General features: G+C 45.9%; 1 protein-coding gene across 1 annotated transcript in view; it reads left to right on the top strand.

The window, feature by feature from the left end:
* The window catches only part of LOC124803159 (pancreatic triacylglycerol lipase-like), an 86,541-nt gene extending 72,484 nt beyond the window's left edge, over positions 1-14,057 (top strand). Inside the window, exon 6 of the mRNA XM_047264340.1 lies at positions 13,897-14,057. Within this exon, the coding sequence (XP_047120296.1) occupies positions 13,897-14,057 (161 nt within the window). The remainder of the gene's footprint in view (positions 1-13,896) is intronic.
* The last annotated feature ends 6,414 nt before the right edge of the window (positions 14,058-20,471 follow it).

The raw sequence follows: 20,471 nt of genomic DNA, 5'->3' as shown, positions 1-20,471 counted from the left end.
TATTACTCCTGCAGTCATGACGTGGGGAGGCATTGCATATGACATCACGTCATGACTGCTACTGATTGAGGGAACTCTTAGGCGCAATGAGACGTTATGGACATCTTGTATCCTCATGAGACAGTATTGAGGTGCAATGTTTCAACAGAACAATGCTCTTTCACACATGGCAAGTGTGTCTATGAACTGCCTGCGCGAGGTTGAGGTATCCCCGTGGCCAGCAAGATCCCCAGATTTGTCTCTGATAGAACATGTGTGGGACCTACTCGCACGTCAACTTCGTTCTAGTGCTCCCGATCTGTGTGAACCCTTCACTGCCTTGGATTCGTGCGCAGCCTGTGTTCACCTAGGACTTCATTCGATTTATAAGGAAAGCAGTCCTGATTAGATCTATCGCAGTGAGCTTCTCGACCTTCGCATGGAACTTAGCGATGGTACCTTCGTGTACACTGCTGGCTCTTGGACTAACAGTGGAATCGGGGGTGCCTTCGCCATTGGCGCCGACGATTTTCGGTATCAGCTTCCGGAACACTGCTGAGTAATTACAGCACAGCTCTTCGCCCTGTACCAGGTCACGCAGTACATCCGGCAACACAGACTTTTCAATTGTATCATCTGCTCCAATTCTCTCAGAGCCTCTGTGCGCTACGGGCTGAAGAAAGCTTCCCCTTGCTCAGTCTTGAGGGAGCCACTATGATGTTTATGTGGGTCCCTGGTCACGTCGGTCTGACGGGAAACGAGGCTACTGACGCTGCTGCCAAGGCTGCAGCCCTCCTACCTCAGCCCCCTAGTTCTTCCATTCCTTCCGATAATCTCCGTGTTGCCGTCTGTCAGCAGATGGTGTCACTTTGGCGTCACCACTGGTCTTGCCTTCATGGGAACAAGCTCGCAAAATTAAACCTCTCCCAGCGACTTGGCTGTCCTCATCTCGGCCCTCTCGCTCCAAGGAGTTTGCCTATTGGACACTGTCGTTTCAGCCATTGCCACTTGTTAAGTCATGGTCCAGCACATAATCTTAGCTCTCTTTCTTTCCATCCAGTGTGCTTAACATCTAGTCGGTATTAACATCTTCCTCGTCTTAGTGCTCTAAGGTTCTGACAAGGGCGCATATGATCTTAGTTGTTTTTGCGCCCTAAAAAAAGTCGTCCTCGTGGCTTCTGTCTCGGGTTCTTCAGCCGACGTTCATCTAATGATTTTACTGACGTTTCGCCAGCACGAGTGGCTGGCGTTGTCAATGCTTCACCCTCCACTGCCTGTGGTGAACTGGAGCCGAGCTCGCAGCCGCAGACTATATGTACCTGGTACGCCAACGTCCGAGGGCTTCTCCGCGGTCATTTCCGGTGCGGTTCTCCTGTTCCTATCTGCGGCGGTTGTTCGCTGCAGTACAGGAAGCCAGGTTCCGTTTACCTTAAGGCTTTCCTCTTTCTTGTTGAAACTGTTCGAATGTTTTTGTATTTCTGCAGCTTCTCTGAACAAGCGCGTGTGATAGTGCTTCTCTGCAGCCAGAACTTCCGTGTCAACGAATTTTATTACGTGGTCGGTCTCACTCAGCGCGTGGTCTGCCACGGCCGATTTCTCCACCTGCCCCAACCTGCAATTTCACTTATCCTCTTTGATCCTGGTGTTAACTGATCGTCCAGTCATTCCGACATAAACTTTTCCGCATGTGCACGGTATACGGTATATTCCCGACATTGCAAGTGGGTCCCTTTTCTCCTTCGCCGACCTAAAACACTCTTTGATCTTCCTTGTCAGTTTGAAAATCGTCTTTACGCCATGTTTGCACAATATACGGCCGATTCTGTCCGTCACTCTGGGAATGTATGGCAGAAAGGCCGTACCCGACATTTCTTTTTCTGATTCCTTACTTTGCCGAGTGCCTGGCTCTGTTACACTTCTAATATAATTTGTGGAGTACCCATTGCTCCTCAGAACACTCTCCAGGTGTTGCATTTCTCGTCTGAGGTGCTGTGCCTGACATATTCGTCCTGCTCTCGTTACGAGCGTATGAATCATGCCTCTTTTCTGTCTCGGGTGGAGGTTTGATAGTTTGTGCAGGTATCAGTCCGTATGTGTCGGTTTTCGATACACGCTGTGTACAAGGTTTTCGCCATCCCTTGTGACCAGCACATCTAGAAATGGTAGTTTCTTGTCCTTTTCTACTTCCATGGTAAATGTTATGTTGGCATGAAGGCTTTTGAAGTGTCTTAGGAAGTCACCGAGCTGTTCTTCACCATGGTTCCACATGACGTACCTCTACCACACCAACCGGCAGTTTGCCAACAAGTGGCCACGAAAGGCTTAACAATTTTGTAATCGTCCTAGTGCCAGTATTCCGGAACTAAAGGGCCAGTTGCAACAGTTGTGGGCCAGCTTGCTTTAGGAGAGGGTACAACCATATCAGGAATCCAGGCCAAAATGGATTCAACATCATATTGGTAAGTGGGCTCGCACAGCTAAGTTCTTCGTAAATTTGACTCGATTTGTAATCACTTAAATAATGTTATACCCTCTCTCAACCTGTGACGTTTTTTTTATTGCCTTGTGTGTGTTTCATGTTTTTGAGACGGTGTACACTTTGCAAAGCAAAAATATGCTTTGGAATTATTTCGACTTATAATTCCATATGGAATATGCCCTAAGGAAATTATCGTTGAAATTAAACGCGTATCATCCGTTAGGACGTTGTTCACTGGACACAATGCGACACACAGTACAAATTAACACTGACACCTGAAATAGCACTGAATGGGAAAGTAGTCAAACCACAGAATAGAATTACGTGACATAACGATGAATGTAGCAGTTGTGGAGAGAGAACACACACATTCATTCTCATAAACGCATCATCAAATGCATACTCCTTTTAAACGTGTACATGCAACAACACAAAACAAAACTGTTTAAAAATATGTTTATATTTGCAGCAATTTCTAATTACTTAATCACCGCAGAGGAACTGATTTCAAACTGACTAGGTCTCGACAATGTAGCTGAACAGACTTAAATCAACATAAACTGTATTCTACTTCAATCTTGCTACAATAGCGGTTCGAGTTTGTGCGTTTGGCCCCAATGGGAGCAGCAGATGACTTCGATAGGCTCTTACAGTGCCAGACTTTATTGGGTAACACGTCTCGTGCTCCTCGATTATGGGAAATCTTCTGTGGCCAAATGCACCCTTTACCCACGAATAGTTGAGAACACGTCTGCAGAATACACCGACATGATCCCTCTGCATGGCGAAGCTCGCAGTAATGGAAAAGCTGCACGTCGCCTTTAGCAAGATCGTTATTCACAATGTCTGACTCTATCGCATACCCTTTTTGCCACAATTATGCAACGGCTTCAAGAGGGGTACCTTCACCGTCAGCATTTGCGACTCTGGTGCTCCAAGGAGACGCACCACACCCGAAACTTCTAGGACTTGTAGAGGGGAGTAGGTAGACAATATTTTTAACTGGAGCCTACGTTTGGAAACATACAGTTTCTGTAGTACAGCAGTTTGAAATTATATTTGCTAGGTAGGTATGCAACAAGGTAGTCATAGTGCTGGGTGTTTACGTCGGATCGGCTGATGTCTTTTGATGACTATCCTACCTCTCACGCTTCATAGTTGAGAACACGTCTGCAGAATACACCGACATGATCCCTCTGCATGGCGAAGCTCGCAGTAATGGAAAAGCTGCACGTCGCCTTTAGCAAGATCGTTATTCACAATGTCTGACTCTATCGCATACCCTTTTTGCCACAATTATGCAACGGCTTCAAGAGGGGTACCTTCACCGTCAGCATTTGCGACTCTGGTGCTCCAAGGAGACGCACCACACCCGAATTGGAAGGCTATTTGTGGTGTTTGTAAAGAAGTGCGAACTCAAACTGCTCCAGTCCTCGTATTGCCCCGATAGTAGTCTGCGGTCGCCTGCCGATGTCTGTACATATCAACACCGCGTCTCTCCACCCCCCCCCCCCCACCTCCCCTCCACCCCCAATCACACTTATTGTCCTGTCTTGAGCACCTGAAATTCTTTGCACCCCACCTACTGTCGCTGTCAGTCACAGGTCGATTTCAGGGACGAATAGAAAAGGTATAACTGAATCACAGCACCTACCCATGGCATCATTCAGCCGCATCTATCTGTGCATTAGGCATCTGCCACGAATGCCTGTGAGAGGTGAGGCACTGAACGTAAAACAGTCCTTCTGCGCCCCGCAGCTGCCCGGGGTCTGTGTTACTGGCATTGCCAGCAGACTTCATCGTCAGCCTAGTTGACTTTCACTGTTGGCCATCATGGTGTACGCTCTTCATTATTATTATTATTATTTTGAACGGCACCACTTCCAAAGAAGAAAATGCTAGTGAAATATGCATGCAGACGTCGCGTCCCCATTACAAGCCAAAAAAACAAGAAAACTCTACCAATGTCAGTGGTTTACTTGAATAAAACGAAACATATCGTCACGAAAAAACACGTTTCATCAGTTTATATACAGTACCAGTATTAAAAAGCAATTGCTGTAGCAGCCACTGATACTATGCACACATAAAGGGAGACAGAACATTTAACGACTACTTTCTTGCGGTAGCAGTAATGTTCTGTCTATACAGGGTGTTCTGAAATTCTCGTACAAACTTCTAGGACTTGTAGAGGGGAGTAGGTAGACAATATTTTTAACTGGAGCCTACGTTTGGAAACATACAGTTTCTGTAGTACAGCAGTTTGAAATTATATTTGCTAGGTAGGTATGCAACAAGGTAGTCATAGTGCTGGGTGTTTACGTCGGATCGGCTGATGTCTTTTGATGACTATCCTACCTCTCACGCTTCATAGTTGAGAACACGTCTGCAGAATACACCGACATGATCCCTCTGCATGGCGAAGCTCGCAGTAATGGAAAAGCTGCACGTCGCCTTTAGCAAGATCGTTATTCACAATGTCTGACTCTATCGCATACCCTTTTTGCCACAATTATGCAACGGCTTCAAGAGGGGTACCTTCACCGTCAGCATTTGCGACTCTGGTGCTCCAAGGAGACGCACCACACCCGAATTGGAAGGCTATTTGTGGTGTTTGTGAAAACTGATTGTTTCCTTTTTGTTTCTTTTGTGATCAATGAATGGAATTGTAAAGCAAGTAATGGGCTGGGTCAAGCCTAATAAATTACTTGTAAAAGTGGCCGCGTTACCAACACGTTTTCAAATGACTGTAGCACGGAAACGGTACGTTTCCGGACATGGACCCCTATTCAGAATACTATGAACTCACTCCTCTCTGCAGGTTCTAGAAGTTTGTAACGGAAATTTCCGTATAAAAGTTTCGAAAGAGATTCGGAAGCTTGACCAGCGGTTGCCCTCCAGTAACGCTTACCCTAGCGTTGCCATCTGCCAGCGGAGACAACTGTACCATCACGTGTGGGACAGAGAAAAGAAGATGTATGTGTAACATCTGATCACAAGATTAGTGGTGAATTTCTTGACTGCATTACATCGTATCAGTATTTAGTGGTTACAGAAGCGATAGGAAATGAGACAATCGCTTAGTATCAGCATTACGGAAGGCAAACAGAAAACTTAGACTTGTTGGAAGAGTTCCAGGAAAATGTAAGTCGTCTGTACGCGAAATCGAATGGACGACGCTAGTGCTACCAGTTTTGTATCACACGTCTAGTTCCGTAACGATCAAACAGAAGCAAATCTCCAAGATCATAGAACGAGTCAGTTCATGAAAGTAACACAGATTAAATAAAATGTAAACAAATCCTACGCCGATGACAAGCTGTGTGTATACAGTGATAAGCCAGAACATTATGATCACCGATCTACTGTCGATATAAACCCGTCCAGGTGAGCCGGCCGGTGTGGCCATGCGGTTCTAGGAGCTTCAGTCTGGAACTGCGTGACCGCTACGGTCGCAGGTTCGAATCCTGCCTCGGGCATGGATGTGTGTGATGTCCTTAGGTTAGTTAGGTTTAATTAGTTCTAAGTTCTAGGTGACTGATGACCTCAGTAGTTAAGTCGCATAGTACTCAGAGCCATTTGAACCCAACCGTCCAGGCGATAGCAGCGTCACCTGGCGAGGAATGACTGCCAGTCTGAAACAAGCTCGATGCATGTAGCATTAGTGAGCGTGCTGTCCATGTGTGTAGTATGGTGCAAGCTCGCGATCTATCTGAGTTTCACTGAGGCAGATTGTTGTGGTCTGGAGGCTTGGCGCGAGTGTTTCGGAAACTGCACGGCTTGGCGGGTGTTCGAGGAGTGCTGTGCTGAGTGTATTCAAAACGTGGCGAAACCAACCTGAAACCACGTCCAGATGTTGTTGGGTTCGGCAGCCACCCATCATTACAGATTTCGGACTTCGTAGGCTGGGCAGACTGATAAAACAAGAGAAGCAGCGAACTGTGACATCAGACTTTAATGATGAGCAACGTAAAAGTGTGTCCGAACATACAGTGCACCGACCACTCCTACCAACAGACCTCTACAACCGAAAAACCATGCATGTGCCAATGTTGACACCACGAAATCGGCACCTACGGATGGAATGAGCATGTGACCTTCGGCACTGGACGTTGGCGCATTGGCAGGCCGTTGCATGGTCTGATGAATCTCGATACCTTCTTCATCATCCTGGTGGGTGGCCGCGAATTTGTCGTCTTCCAGAGGAACAGCAGAGGTGCCACCAGCACGCGTTCCTGGACACGAACCGAAGACGGAATGACGTATCGGCGGGCGGAGTGCGGCAGGAGAGATGCTGGGCGCTGACGGCTGACACAGTGGCAGGTTGGAGGGAGAGGGAGCAGAGATAAAAGTGCCACATCAGCCGCTAGTCAGTCATCATTCTGCTGCTTGACTCGCTACAGGTCACATCGTTGCTGCTGTTGCTCGTCTCGCTCAGCTACACATCCGACGTGGCTGGAAGTGGAAAGAGAGGCAAGTCGCTGCCGTTGTTGAGTTCCTGCTCAAGTTGGCCGGGAACGACCGCGAGGGCAAGAAGAAGTAGACGAAGGCAGAGCAGTGCTACCGCTGTCAGCAACTAGTAGCAACGTGCCAAGTAGTGCAGAAATGCAGTTCCACACCTAAAGTGTGCATGAGACATGCAGCTGCACCAAGACATGTGACGAACCTGCATCGCATGTCAACTGCAGTTGCGCACATGTGGTAAACCATCTCAGCTGCACTTATGTAAATAACTGGAGCCACGACAAGAAGAGCAACAGGAACAGGGGGAGACATTCCTGCAAGGCCGCACTAGAAGTGGTTGCAATGCCCTGTAACACCGAGAAAGAGGCGCCGTCAGTCAGCCTGCGCCCCCATCGTGTTGACACTGGCTGAAGAGGGGGAAGTGAGGACCAAGCTGCAACAAAGAAGAAAACGGTGGTTTCCGTGCAGTGTTGCGGAAAATCACCGATGATTCAGCTGCTGCACTCAAGTGAAGGTGGCCCTGAAGGCAGGGTTGGATGTGGAACCTACACGAGGCCCTGGCTCGCGTGTCTCACACAATAGAGGAAGAGGCGCCTAGCACTATGTAGATGTGGGTAGATGCAGGAACACAGATGGTCAGTAACCAGGCCGAAGCAGAAAGGCAGGCAGCTGAAGTGGTGGCCACAGAGCTGAAGACACCTGCCCCAGCTGTGCAGGTGGACAGCATGGACGCAGTTGCCACATTGTCCCTACAGAGATGCAGGAGGCTCGGGAGGTGACATGGATAAGGAGACATCACTCTCATCTGCTGCCTCTCCAGAAGTAATGGCGGCAAACACGAAAGAAGAGGATGTGGAGCCATCATTCGGGTATCTGCCCCTCTCTGACGAGAACAGCTTGAAGACAGTGCTTAAGCCATCTCTCTCCACGATGGCACCTATCCACAATATGACTTTTCCTGTCCCTTCTCTACCACAGACATATCTAATCTCCCACACCAACCCAACGATTTCCAATGGCGGTGCGAATCTTCAAATGGCAATTCAAAGATCAGGAATTCATACTACGAGTGGACCTGGAATTAATAATTTCCTATCATATTTTCACCCACTGCGACTGGAAGGACATGACTGAGGAAGCGGTCAAGTTCTTCCAGGAGAGTTTACTACCACTGTATTCTTCCACCCTCGCCAAGATTAAGTTCACTCACTAGAGAAGAGGAAGAAGAAGAAGACAGGAAACACCACTAATGACAGACTGACTGGTACCTATGTCTCTCTACGATTTTTCAGATAACCTTCAAGCCAATCCACTAATGAGAGGTCATCATCACCAGGCTCGCCTAGTTGGCCACGCGGTCTAACGCATGGCTTTCAGGACAGGAAGGAGCGCCAGTCCCCGGCACGAATCCACCTGGCAGATATGTGTCGAGGTCCGGTGAGCCAGCCAGTCTGTGGATAGTTTTTAGGCGGTTTTCCATCTGCCTCGGCAAATGCGGGCTGGTTCCCCTTATTCTGCCTCAGCTACACTATGTCGGCGATTGATGTGGAAACAAGTTCTCCACGTATGTGTGCACCACCATTACTCTACCACGCAAACATAGGGGTTACACTCATCTGGCGTGAGACATTCCCTGGGGGGGTCGACCAGGAGCTGAACTGCACAATAACCCTGGGGTCAGTGTGGGGCGGCGGAGGGGTGAAGTGGACTGCGGTAGTCTTTGTGGGGTTGTGGACCACTGCAGCTGCAGCGGGGATGGAGTCCCTCCATCGTTTCTACGTCCCCAGTTAACATAACATAACATCATCATCAACCTGACAGCAACAGGAGGGTTGGCAACTAACTGTTCAAACTCCTTACAGCTTGGACCAAGGGCAGGGTCCATCAGTTAGTGTCAGCTAGTCAGTCATTTCTGGAATTCAGTTCAAGCAGCCGAAGCATACACATTGCCACTGCTGCACACTGTGCTGTGACTCTTGACTACTCATCATGTCTTGATGTCTAGCAAAAGGAGAAGTAAGCATCAATGGCAGAAAGCACAGTCGTCAACTCACATGCCAGAAGAGGAGGCTGTTCAAAAAGACACTGAGAGAGCCAAACTGGAAACGGTGGCAGAAGCTTCTGTCACCATAGACTAACTGCTTTCACCCGGCACAGACGAAGAAAGTGCCAAAGTAGAGGTGAGAGGCGACCAGCGGCTCCTCTCGCCCATGTCGGTAGAAGATCTTCTATCAGTCTTCATTCCTTAACTGGCAAAATTTCATGGAAGGTAATCCATACCGAACTGGCGCAGCTAGCCAAGGCAGGCTACAGTGTCAGACTGGTCAGCCAAGGTCATATTCCCCAAGACTGCATCACAAACAGCACGGACTGAGAGCAGGTGGTCAGCAGCTTCTGAGAACATACAGTCAAGACGCCAACCACCACGAGCGGCAGTAGAAACAGCCACCAATGCTACCACTAGCTGCTCATCTGAGGTCTGTCCTGATAGCTCCCATGTCAAGACGTGGGGCTTCTTTTAGGGTAGTGTTGAGCTGCACCAGCGTTCAAACTGATATACCCCAACCATTTCATCTTCAAACTGTGTGACACACCACCCACACCTACAGAACACGGATGAGAGGCCCACCCAGGCCTAGAAAAGGTATTTTAAGCCACAGAAGTCCTGAAGATCACCATGACTATCGAGATAATGTTGAAGGACTTTGACAAACAACCACAGTGCTACAGCCATAAAGGGTTTGGCCATGTCATAAGACACTGCCGGAATGCAGTGGCATACATAAAAAGAGTGGGCAAATATTACAGCAGACAAAGCATGAGGGATCCAGAAGCTGACCCCGCATTTGAAAACTGCAACAGACTGCACGTGACAATCTGGTGTGGCTGCAGCAAGTACCAACATGCTCCCAAGGAGAAATTATGTCACAAACTTGGTCATAGGTCCATCAAGCGACTGCCAGGCAGTGAAACCCGTGTGCTGTGGAGGGCTCGCCCTCCACCTAATGAGAGTGGGAGTGGGACGTGTCCCGACACTGAGAGCTGCAGCACATATTGCTGAGACATCAGAGTAGCTAGACAATCCACTGGTGGCAGAGGTCGCGCCAGTTGCCAAGCCACCATGGGATAAATGGGCGCCACACTGTGCACCACGACTAAGGAAGCTGCTGTGCGTGGTGAGAACTGCACCAAGATGTTCGCAATAGCAGAATGCACTACAACCAATCGTGAGTAGGCCGCCAACTTGTGTCAGCACAACCACATAGACTGAGCGTCTAGCTACCGTAGTGGCCCTACAAGAATGTAGGAGATCTCAGGGGCAGTTACTCAAACAGAGCTGGTGGCCACAGAGGTCACGACACATACGATACTTTCGCCACTCACCAAGACAATAAAGGAGTTGCAAGAGATCACTGAGCTGTTCAAGGAAGTCAGCTCATGGTCTCAATCCTTCCCTCTAGAAGGTTGGGGCAATGAAGCAGCAGCAATCCTGCGCCAGACGGAGTGTTACATTCACTTCCAGAGAAATATTGAAATACAGATGACCCCTCAATAGTAGGTTTCTCTCACAACCTGTTCAGCTGTCATTACCTTTCCAACTCATTATTCATCCATCAGGCGATACTACCAACTTGGTAGCTCTGCCTAGCACATCAGGAAATTATCTTCAGATAACTAGAGGACAATCCCTCAAGTTATACAGGAGCACAGATCACAAGAACCACCATCCCAAAAATCATAAATTCATATCAGAAGTCAAATGGGAAAAGCTCTGTGGTGCTTATAAGATACAGAATACAGACACATCAGACGCTAATCAGACAGTTTGCTCAGTGAGAGCATCGAGTGAGGAGCTCGGCAGTGGCAAAGGTTAGGAAGGCGATGTAAAGGGGAGGGGGGTTCTTTATCAAGGCGCCTCCCAATTGTCATGTTTCTTTGTTAGGAGTAATTGTGAGTCCTGCAACAGCACCCAAAGGCGTTCAGGGCAAGAAGAGGATAAGCCAACGACAGGAGTCGTCATTTTCAGCCACAAGCTGTGGTACGTGGCAATGAAAAAACAGCATCAGTACCAGCACCAGCTGCTGCCATAACAGGGGCATACAGCTGGCAGACAATGATGCAACATCACCCAGTTTCCAAAGCAGATCAAGTAAAAGGACGACGCAGCTATGATGATATAAGACAACAGAAAGGCGTGCTGATCACAGCAGAGGAAAGAGATTGCTGAGAAATCAAGATAAGGGTTCACAGCACACTCCAGTGCATGAGGAAAGCCAGTGACCATCCATTTCCAAAAATGATGATGACAGGGAAGCGCAAAGAAACACTAGCTGCCTACGTCACTGCAAAGCTACCACGTGTCACCAGCAATTCTGGTCGGTTTTCGCTGTAAAGTGAATACCAGAAGTGCCCCCACAAGTTCCTCCAGATAAATTCCTCATTAATCAGTCAGTTAATCAGCAGACCTGATGATGGCAGGGTGATCACTTACAGAAATATTGGAGTAGTAGTAGTAGCTTTATTCATCTGTAAACCCTTTTTACAAGGATCCAGGACATGTCAAAGTATTTACAAGTTGGACCAATTTAAAATAAGCTAATTCGTATACACATATATTTACAAACTTCTAATCAGAGACAATCATTAGATTTTACTCCTGGTATACAATACTTTTTTTACAAATAACTTATTAAATAATGTAATGCCACACTGTTCACTCATATCTCACTATTAGTCTCTGCACACACTATACACACATCGTTTCATAATACTTCACTCACTACACACACCCATTCACCAATGAACTATGAATATTTTGACTTGAAGTATGCAAGGAGAAGCTGAATAATTATAGGAAACGGAAATTTTTTAATGAACCATTCTGGATGAGATTTTAATGTAAATGTAATTTTATTACACGTAAAACTTGGTAACCGCATGTCATTTTAATACACCATAAGATTTAAAGATAAAATCATATAGGAAATGTCATTTCCTTGAATTTAGTTTTCAATCATGTGAGTTTCAACACCTCATGATCAATTTTTACCACTCTCTGCTTGTTTGCCTTTTTGGTTCGGCTAAAGTGTGGGGGTTTTGGTGTAAACATGGCATGTAAGTAGAGATAACCCCTCAAAAAAAATGTGTGGTTATACCATTCTTCTGGGAACATACATTTTGATTGTTTAGTAGACATCATTTTATTAGTTGTGGTTACAAGAAAGAGCTAACGGTGTGAACGTAGCATTCAGCTCTATCATGGTGCCACCATTTTAATCTTCAACAGTTATGGGGCAATGATAGCGAAAATAGCAGTCTTAACCCAGACTGTTACACGCTGCAATATGTGAGGTTTTTTTGTGAATTTTTGTAAATTCTCACTGTCCCAATACCAAGGATACAGTTTACTGACCTTCTCACTCAAATTGTAATGAGCCTCCTTACTCGTGATGATTGCTGCATTTCCACGTTTTTCAAGCAGCACTTGCATTTGCAGGTTTCTCGTTGCACATTATCTGATGCGTTGAGCTGTTGAACAACATCCTAGATTCATGTAATTTCAAATCTTCGTGTAAAATAGTCTGCACTGATTCACGACTTCACGTAATTCACATGTCTTCTTGCATATCGCCTTAGACTGCGAGTCAGCACTTGTCTTTCCCTTTTTTGAGTCCTTACAGTCTTATTCGGAACAAGTGGCTTCATCTGTTCAGTATTTCTTCTTGTTCCTGGGAACTATCTTGGCGCTCGACTTTGGAGTGATCGTGAGAAAAAGGCTCCGAGCTGCCGTGACACATTCACTGTTCGCAAAAACGTGTCATACAAACACGCGAAGCCTTACGGTTCACTGTACCATATATACTGAAATTTCGTTATATAACAAAGCCAATGAGTGCTCATTACCTCACCTTACCAACCTATGTGCATATTAGCCATTTCAAAAATGTCCTGGTACCATGGACCACACTGTGGAAGCATTTATATCCAACGAAAACTATAATTAGTTACAAAATACTACATCGCTGCTACTAGTCTTAGCTCTTTACCCTATCACTCAATTATCCCTAGCATTTACACTGCCATCACTACCATTTCTGTAACAAATATTATTACTACATTTCTTATTTTGTTATTCCAGACACAGAGGCCAAAGGCTTTCTACATTTTAAAGAAAATAATATATTTAAATTTATTATTGGCGTTGGACTTAGCCTGAAACTAATTTGATCAACTAGTGAGTAAGAAATATCAAGCACGCCAATACACAAGTTCCTACAAATTTGCATTGACTGATCTTCACAACTGTTGTGTGGGGAAGCTCAAAGGTCCATACACGATTACTGTGACTATCGAGCAATTCGTCTCTGATTAATCCCCAATGAGCGAGCTGGCACAGCGATTAGCATGCTCGACACATGCACGACGGTTCAAATCCTGGTCCAACCACTCACATTTTGTTTTCCCGTGATTTCCCTAAATCGCTCCAGGCAAACGTTGGGATGGTTCCTTTGAAAAGGCCACAGACGATTTCCTTCTCCGTCCTTTAGCAACCTGAGCTTCTGCTCTGTCTTTAATGACCAGACTGTCGACGGGATGTGAACTCTAATCTTCTTTCCTTCTGATGAATCCAGAGAAAAGTACATACACTGGAGAATTAGTACGACCATTCAGTACTGGAGCACTCATTCTTTCAATGCAAGGTCCAAAGCCAGCAGGAGTTAAGGCTTGCACTTCTCGCACACAGTGCTGTGCACGATGTCCATTTCATGTACCAAGTATCGACTGGACGCTAATCTTCTACAAGACTAAGCACCACTTCCTCCTACTCGGAAGTCATTACCGTTCACTGTCTTCTTCCAATTGTTGTACTGTGGTATGACTTACACACGCGCACACACAGGCGCGTGCACGCACACACGAGACGACTCACTGAGCTCTCACAGAGTGGAATACCTAGAGTGTGTTTGTTGCAGAGGCGTGCAGCCACGCTCGCGCCCACGAGTTCTTCGCGGAGTCCATCACGGCTCCCGGCGACGCCTTCCTGGCCGTGCCCTGCGACTCGTGGGACAGCTACAAGGAGCGCAAGTGCCGCGGCCAGCCTGTGCCCATGGGCGAGCGCGTCCCCCGCACGTAAGCTGGCCCACACGGCTCCTCCTCAGTGACGTATGCAGGGCGCTCAATAAGTAATGCAACACGTTTTTTCGGCCAATTTTGGTTGAAAAAGATGCTGAGTTTTCTATGGGTGATCGTGGAATATTCCCGCCTTAATCCCAATACACTACTGGCCACTGGCCATTAAAATTGCTGCACCACGAAGATAACGTGCTACAGACGCGAAATTTAACCAACAGGAAGAAGATGCTGTGATATGCAAATGATAGCTTTTCAGAGCATTCACACAAGGCTGGCGCCGGTGGCGACACCTACAACGTGCTGACATGAGGAAAGTTTCCGACCGATTTCTCTTACACAAATTGTGATGCCTCGTGTAAGGAGGAGAAATGCGTACCATCACGTTTCCGACTTTGATATAGGTCGGATAGTAGCCTATAGCGATAGCAGTTTATCTTATCGCGATATCGATGCTCCTGTTGGTCGAGATCCAATGACTGTTAGCAGAATATGAAATCGATGGGTTCAGGAGGGTAATACGGAACGCCGTGCTGCAGCCCAACGGCATCGTGTCACTAGCAGTCGAGATGAAAGGCATCTTATCCGCATGGTTGTAACGGATCATGCACCCAAGTCTCGATCCCTAAGTCAACAGATGGGGACGTTTGCACGACAACAACCATCGGCACGAACAGTTCGACGACGTTTGCAGCAGCATAGACTATCAGCTCGGAGACCATGGCTGCAGTTACCCTCGACGCTGCATCACAGACAGGAGCGCCTGCGATGGTGTACTCAACGGTGAACCTGGGTGCACAGATGGCAAAACGTCACTTTTTCGGGTGAATCCAGATTCTGTTTACAGCATCATGATGGTCGCATCCGTGTTTGGCGACATCGCGGTGAACGCACAATGGAAGCGTGTATTCGTCATCACCATACTGGCGTATCACCCGGCGTGATGGTATGGGGCGCCATTGGTTATACGTCGCGGTCACCTCTTGTTCACATTGACGGCACTTTGAACACTGGACGTTACATTTCAGACGTGTTACGACCCGTGGCTCTACACTTCATTCGATCCCTGTGAAACCCTACATTTCAGCAGGATAATGCACAACCGCATGTTGCAGGTCCTGTATGGGCCTTTCTGGATACAGAAAATATTCGACTGCTGCCCTGGCCAGCATATTCTCCAGATCTCTCACCAATTGAAAACGTCTGGTCAATAGTGACCGAGCAACTGGCTCATCAGAATATGCCAGTCACTACTCTTGATGAACTGTGATATCATGTTGAAGCTGCATGGGCAAGCTGTACCTGTACACGCGCAATCAAGCTCTGTTTGACCTAATGCCCAGGCGTATCAAGGCCGTTATTACAGCCAGAGGTGGTTGTTCTGGGTACTGATTTCTCAGGATCTATGCACCCAAATTGCGTGAAAATGTAATCACATGTCATTTCTAGTATAATATATTTGTCCAATGAATACCCGTTTATCATCTGCATTTCTTCTTGGTGCAGCAATTTTAATGACCAGTAGTGTAGTTTCATGAAGTTCTGAGTAGTGGCAGTGCTATTCGTAGCCTTCAAGATGGCTTCTGTAATGGAGGTACGTTTCCGTTGGTAGAGAACCAGAGCATCATGGTGTTCATATGCGAGTGCAGAATGTTTACGGAGATCTGGCAGTAAACAAAAGCATGGTGAGTTTTTGGGCCAGGAGTCTGTTGTAATCGCAACAAGGTTGCGCTAACCTGTCAGATCTCTTGCGTGCCAGCCTGCCACACACAGCTATGACCCTGCAGCGCTGGAACGTGTGGACACTCTCATTCGAGGTGATCGACAGATCGGAAGCACATCGCTGGTCAACTGGACGTCTCTGTTGGTAATACTGAGAAACTCGTCCACTACTTGGGATACTCGAAGGAGTGCATCTGCTGGGTTCCTCGCCACCTAACACAAAACCATAAAGGACAACGAAGGACTCCCTGTGCGGAATTGCTTGCGGATTAGGAGGCTGATCGTGACAACTTTTTGTCGAACATCATCAAGGCGATGAAACATGGGTTCATCACTTCGAACCAGAAACAAAGGAGCAATCGCTGTGGTGTTGCCACAGCAACTTAACTTCTGAACAAGAAGTTCAGCCAGTGAAATCATAGTGACGGCCTTCTCGACCTCTGAAAGGGTTATTCTGTTTTGTGGCCTCCCACATGGTGCAACGGTCAGCTAGGAAGTGTAATGTGCTACCCTCACGAAATTGAAGAAACGACTTCAGCGTGTTCTCGCCGCAAGAATGCAAACTTCTCCACAACAACGCAAGGGTTCAGACAGGTCTGCGCACCCGAAAGGAGCTCACAAGATTTCATTGGACTGTTCTTCCTCATCCACCCTATAGCTCAGATCTTGCACCTTTCGACTTCCATCTGTTTGGCCCACTGAAGAAAGCACTGCTGAAAGCAGTGCGTGGATTATGGGGAGGTTACTGATGCAGCAAGACACTGACTCCGACATTGACCAACAGAGCGGTACCACGCGGGCATACAGGCTCTAGGCTCTCCCAGTAACGTGGGGTAGGGCAGTCACATTGAATGGAGATTATGTTGAAAAATATGGTTTTGTAGCCGAAAGAGTGGGGAATAATACAGGGTGTTACAAAAAGGTACGGCCAAACTTTCGGCAAACATTCCTCACACACAAAGAAAGAAAATATGTTATGTGGACATGTGTCCGGAAACGCTTACTTTCCATGTTAGAGCTCATTTTATTACTTCTCTTCAAATCACATTAATCATGGAATGGAAACACACAGCAACAGAACGTACCAGCGTCACTTCAAGCACTTCGTTACAGGAAATGTTCAAAATGTCCTCCGTTAGCGAGGATACATGCATCCACCCTCCGTTGCATGGAATTGGTCCGCCTCTACCAATCCATCGGTCACCGAATCTGTTGTTGAGAAGCGTACTTGTAAAGGCACATGTTTTAGCAGCAGAGGTAGAGTATCCCGTATGAAATCATGATAACTTGCTCCATTGAGTGTAGGTGGAAGAACGAAACTAAAATGAGTCTAACATGGAAATTAAGCGTTTCTGGACACATGTCCACATAACATCTTTTCTTTATTTGTGTGTGAGGAATGTTTCCTGAAAGTTTGGCCGTACCTTTTTGTAACACCCTGTATAGTATATTAAATTCCTGAATAAAACCAAACTGCTTTCAAAAAAAAGTGTTGCATTTCTTGTTGAGCGCCCCTCGTAATTCAGTCGAATTCTCAAGTCTTTTCATCAACCAAAGATTGACTGCAAGCACTCGATCTGCTTTAAATCGACTCCTTCAGATCTAGTACCCTTGTTCATCATAACACAAATTTTCATATACCATAAGACTTCGTTCTAGTATAACGTCACACTCTCAGCTAAAACCTAAAAATTTTTGAAATTATGTATCTCTTTTCGTTCCTTTTGTTTTACCCAAGCCGGCCGGGGTGGTCGAGCGGTTCTAGGCGCTACAGTCTGGAACCGAGCAACCGCTACGGCCGCAGGTTCGAATCCTGCCTCGGGCATGGATGTGTGTGATGTCCTTAGGTTAGTTAGGTTTAAGTAGTTCTAAGTTCTAGGAGACTGACGACCCCAGAAGTGCCATAGTGCTCAGAGCCATTTGAGCTTTACCCAAATTGACTACTACTGTGTAAAGCAAGTTTTCATTTTTGGTTTCCTTCTAAGAAATGTTTTCCCAATATTACTTATATTTATTACAAGGACCCCCTCTCATTCACACTAATGTAATAAGTTTGTGGGGGGGGGTTTCGGGGGGGGGGGGGGATGTAGCTTTCATGAACTACTCCCACAGCCTAAAGTAAGAGCAGCATTCAACTCATTTTTGACTCTTTAAAAAGCATTTGAAGCAACTGCCGTATCGCAGTTATTGTATGAGCTGAAAATACCTCGATACAGGTAACTTGTTACATCTGTAAAACGATATTTTACTTCTATCAATTAACTGAAACATCGGTAGAAATGTATTGATAACTTTCGCAATAATTTGCTGTGGCAAAATACGATCCCTCAAATTTTCATAGAGGGTGTTCATTTTAACTGAAAACATTGAAAAAATGTCTCGCAGGGGGACATTCAATGATACCATAGTCGACCCCGCCCAACCGCACTCCCGTGTGTGCGTGGTGGGGGGGGGGCAACTTTAAAATATTCAGTGGGAACCACCGTTTTTTATTGCAGATTACGATTCTACGGCAGAAACTATGGTTCTCACTGAAGAGTTCCGTCTACTCATCTTCCGGGGAATATTAGATCTAGATGATGTCACTGAATGACTAGGATGTGTGGAAGCCTCATCATGATGGAAGAACCTCCTCATCCTTGTACAGCCAATAAGATTGGAAGCTCATTTTCAAGAAGGTGTAGATAACAGACGATGGAGTAAGGTCCAATAAACTGATCACAGCGCGCATCATGGCACTCCACACATTTACAGAGAAGCATTCCTGAAAATTTCTCCACGCACGTGGAGTTTTATACCAATACAAGTTATGATTCTTACTGATAACATCACGAGTGAAAATGACTTCGTTGTTAAGCAATATTAATAGTATTACTATAGTATTTGAAATTCGCCATCGGCAAAATCCCAATCATCTACCTTCATCTCCTTCTCAACGGGTTTGAATCCGCTGTAAATAATGATACATGCCTTGCATACATAATTCCTCCATATTCTTGTATGAGGAACATTTATACACATACAAATTCCAAATATAGAATACCATGTCAGCACACTCAGCATATGTAAACACATGTGGCAAGCTTAAACGAAACAATATAACTGGTCAATGTATCACACTCAGAAATCACAGCTGAAAATTCAGTTATGAGAATTCAAGCACAATTTCGCAACTCAAAACAAAAGTGACAATTGATACATAAACTCGTAGCAACATACCAGCATGAGGAATAGAAATTCCTTTCTCTGAGCAGCAGTATGTCTGAAACCAATAAAAAAAACTTACACTTTATATGAAATGTTTTATTCGAATTAGTCCTTACTGCCGTTTTCTAAAATATTGAGTCTCACTTAAAACTGATCTTCAGCATAATTTGAAATAGCATTAGAAGATAATTAGTTTCCAAAGACATTTTGTAATCTTTGGTACACGAATTGGTTGACATGATGAGAATGATGTCACAAGCCACCATTTTAAGGTAGGCTACCTCAGCTGATGCGGGCAGATACTAACAGAGTGACGAGCGACCGGTGGTGGTTGGCTTGACAGCTGCAGCTGTATTTCACAGCATATGGCACTGTATTTTTGTATATGAGTAACGGTATTGTGGACAAACTTGTGGCTGTCATAGCTGAAAGCTTCAGATCAGATATATGTTTCTATTTGTGCTGGATGCTGACAGTAAAAAAAAAAAAAAAAAAAAAAAAAATTGTAAAACTTTTGTTTGTTTTTGAAAGCTTAGTATCATATCAGACATAACATAAAACTGTGGACTTGCAACCATAGATGAAACAACATGAACTAACATGAGCATAACTGCTGGAGTTGTGGGTTTTGCATCTATTGATGAGAACTTGATATAAGACAGAAAATAAACTTAGGTACATCTCAGGTTTACTAAATATGCTGTGGGCAAATGTACAACACATACCACAGAGTGCATCACCTTGGAAGGCAGTCCACTTTTGAATTCTAATGCACAGTCATCACCACCTAATGCATATTCATCACCACCAGATGCTTGCAGTCACTCACATTTTGTCTTCCTCTAGACATACTGCTGTGAGTGTCACCAGGCAGTGACAGCTGTTCTCCTCAAGACTGTGACGTGGTCATTTGTCAGTGGTGGTGCAGTTTCATTCATTGTTAGCAAGCCAGTTCATGAGCGAAGAGCCAAATGCCGGTGTCCAACAGGTAAAATATTTCAGCAAATGACCATGTTTCCATCATCAGGTGCACTGCTGAACTGACTGCCTAGGAGCTGGATGAGGAGGGCCTTTATCTCCTCACCCCCTCTCTCTGACTTGCCACTCTGTCAGTGGTTCATGACCAGGAATGGGCACATGGTTTGTATCTCCCCCTCCCTCTGACTCATCGATCCATCCATAGTTTGCACCCAGGGACAAGTGCTGGCGGTGTCTCCACTGTTGCTCCACCTGCCTCCAAGTCTGTCTGTTGTGAGATATCTCCTTCCTCTTCTTAAACAGAATACGTGCTGCTAGCTACCATGACGGTTGCAGCTTTAGGACACTGACATCCAGCCATTCAACTTCAAACAGTTTCATTATGAATTACATTGGGAGAGGTTGAAGAATCACATTATGTATCTCTACTAGGATGATATGTATTGAAGAAACATAAGCTGCACCACCACAGGAGCTATATGCTTAGTGCCTTTGTGTTCCTTACGAGATG

Source organism: Schistocerca piceifrons, chromosome 6 (assembly GCF_021461385.2).
Source record: "Schistocerca piceifrons isolate TAMUIC-IGC-003096 chromosome 6, iqSchPice1.1, whole genome shotgun sequence".
In the NCBI taxonomy this organism is placed as follows: domain Eukaryota; kingdom Metazoa; phylum Arthropoda; class Insecta; order Orthoptera; family Acrididae; genus Schistocerca; species Schistocerca piceifrons.
Note: the sequence above shows the minus strand (reverse complement) of the source record. Positions and strands in the feature narration are given on the sequence as shown.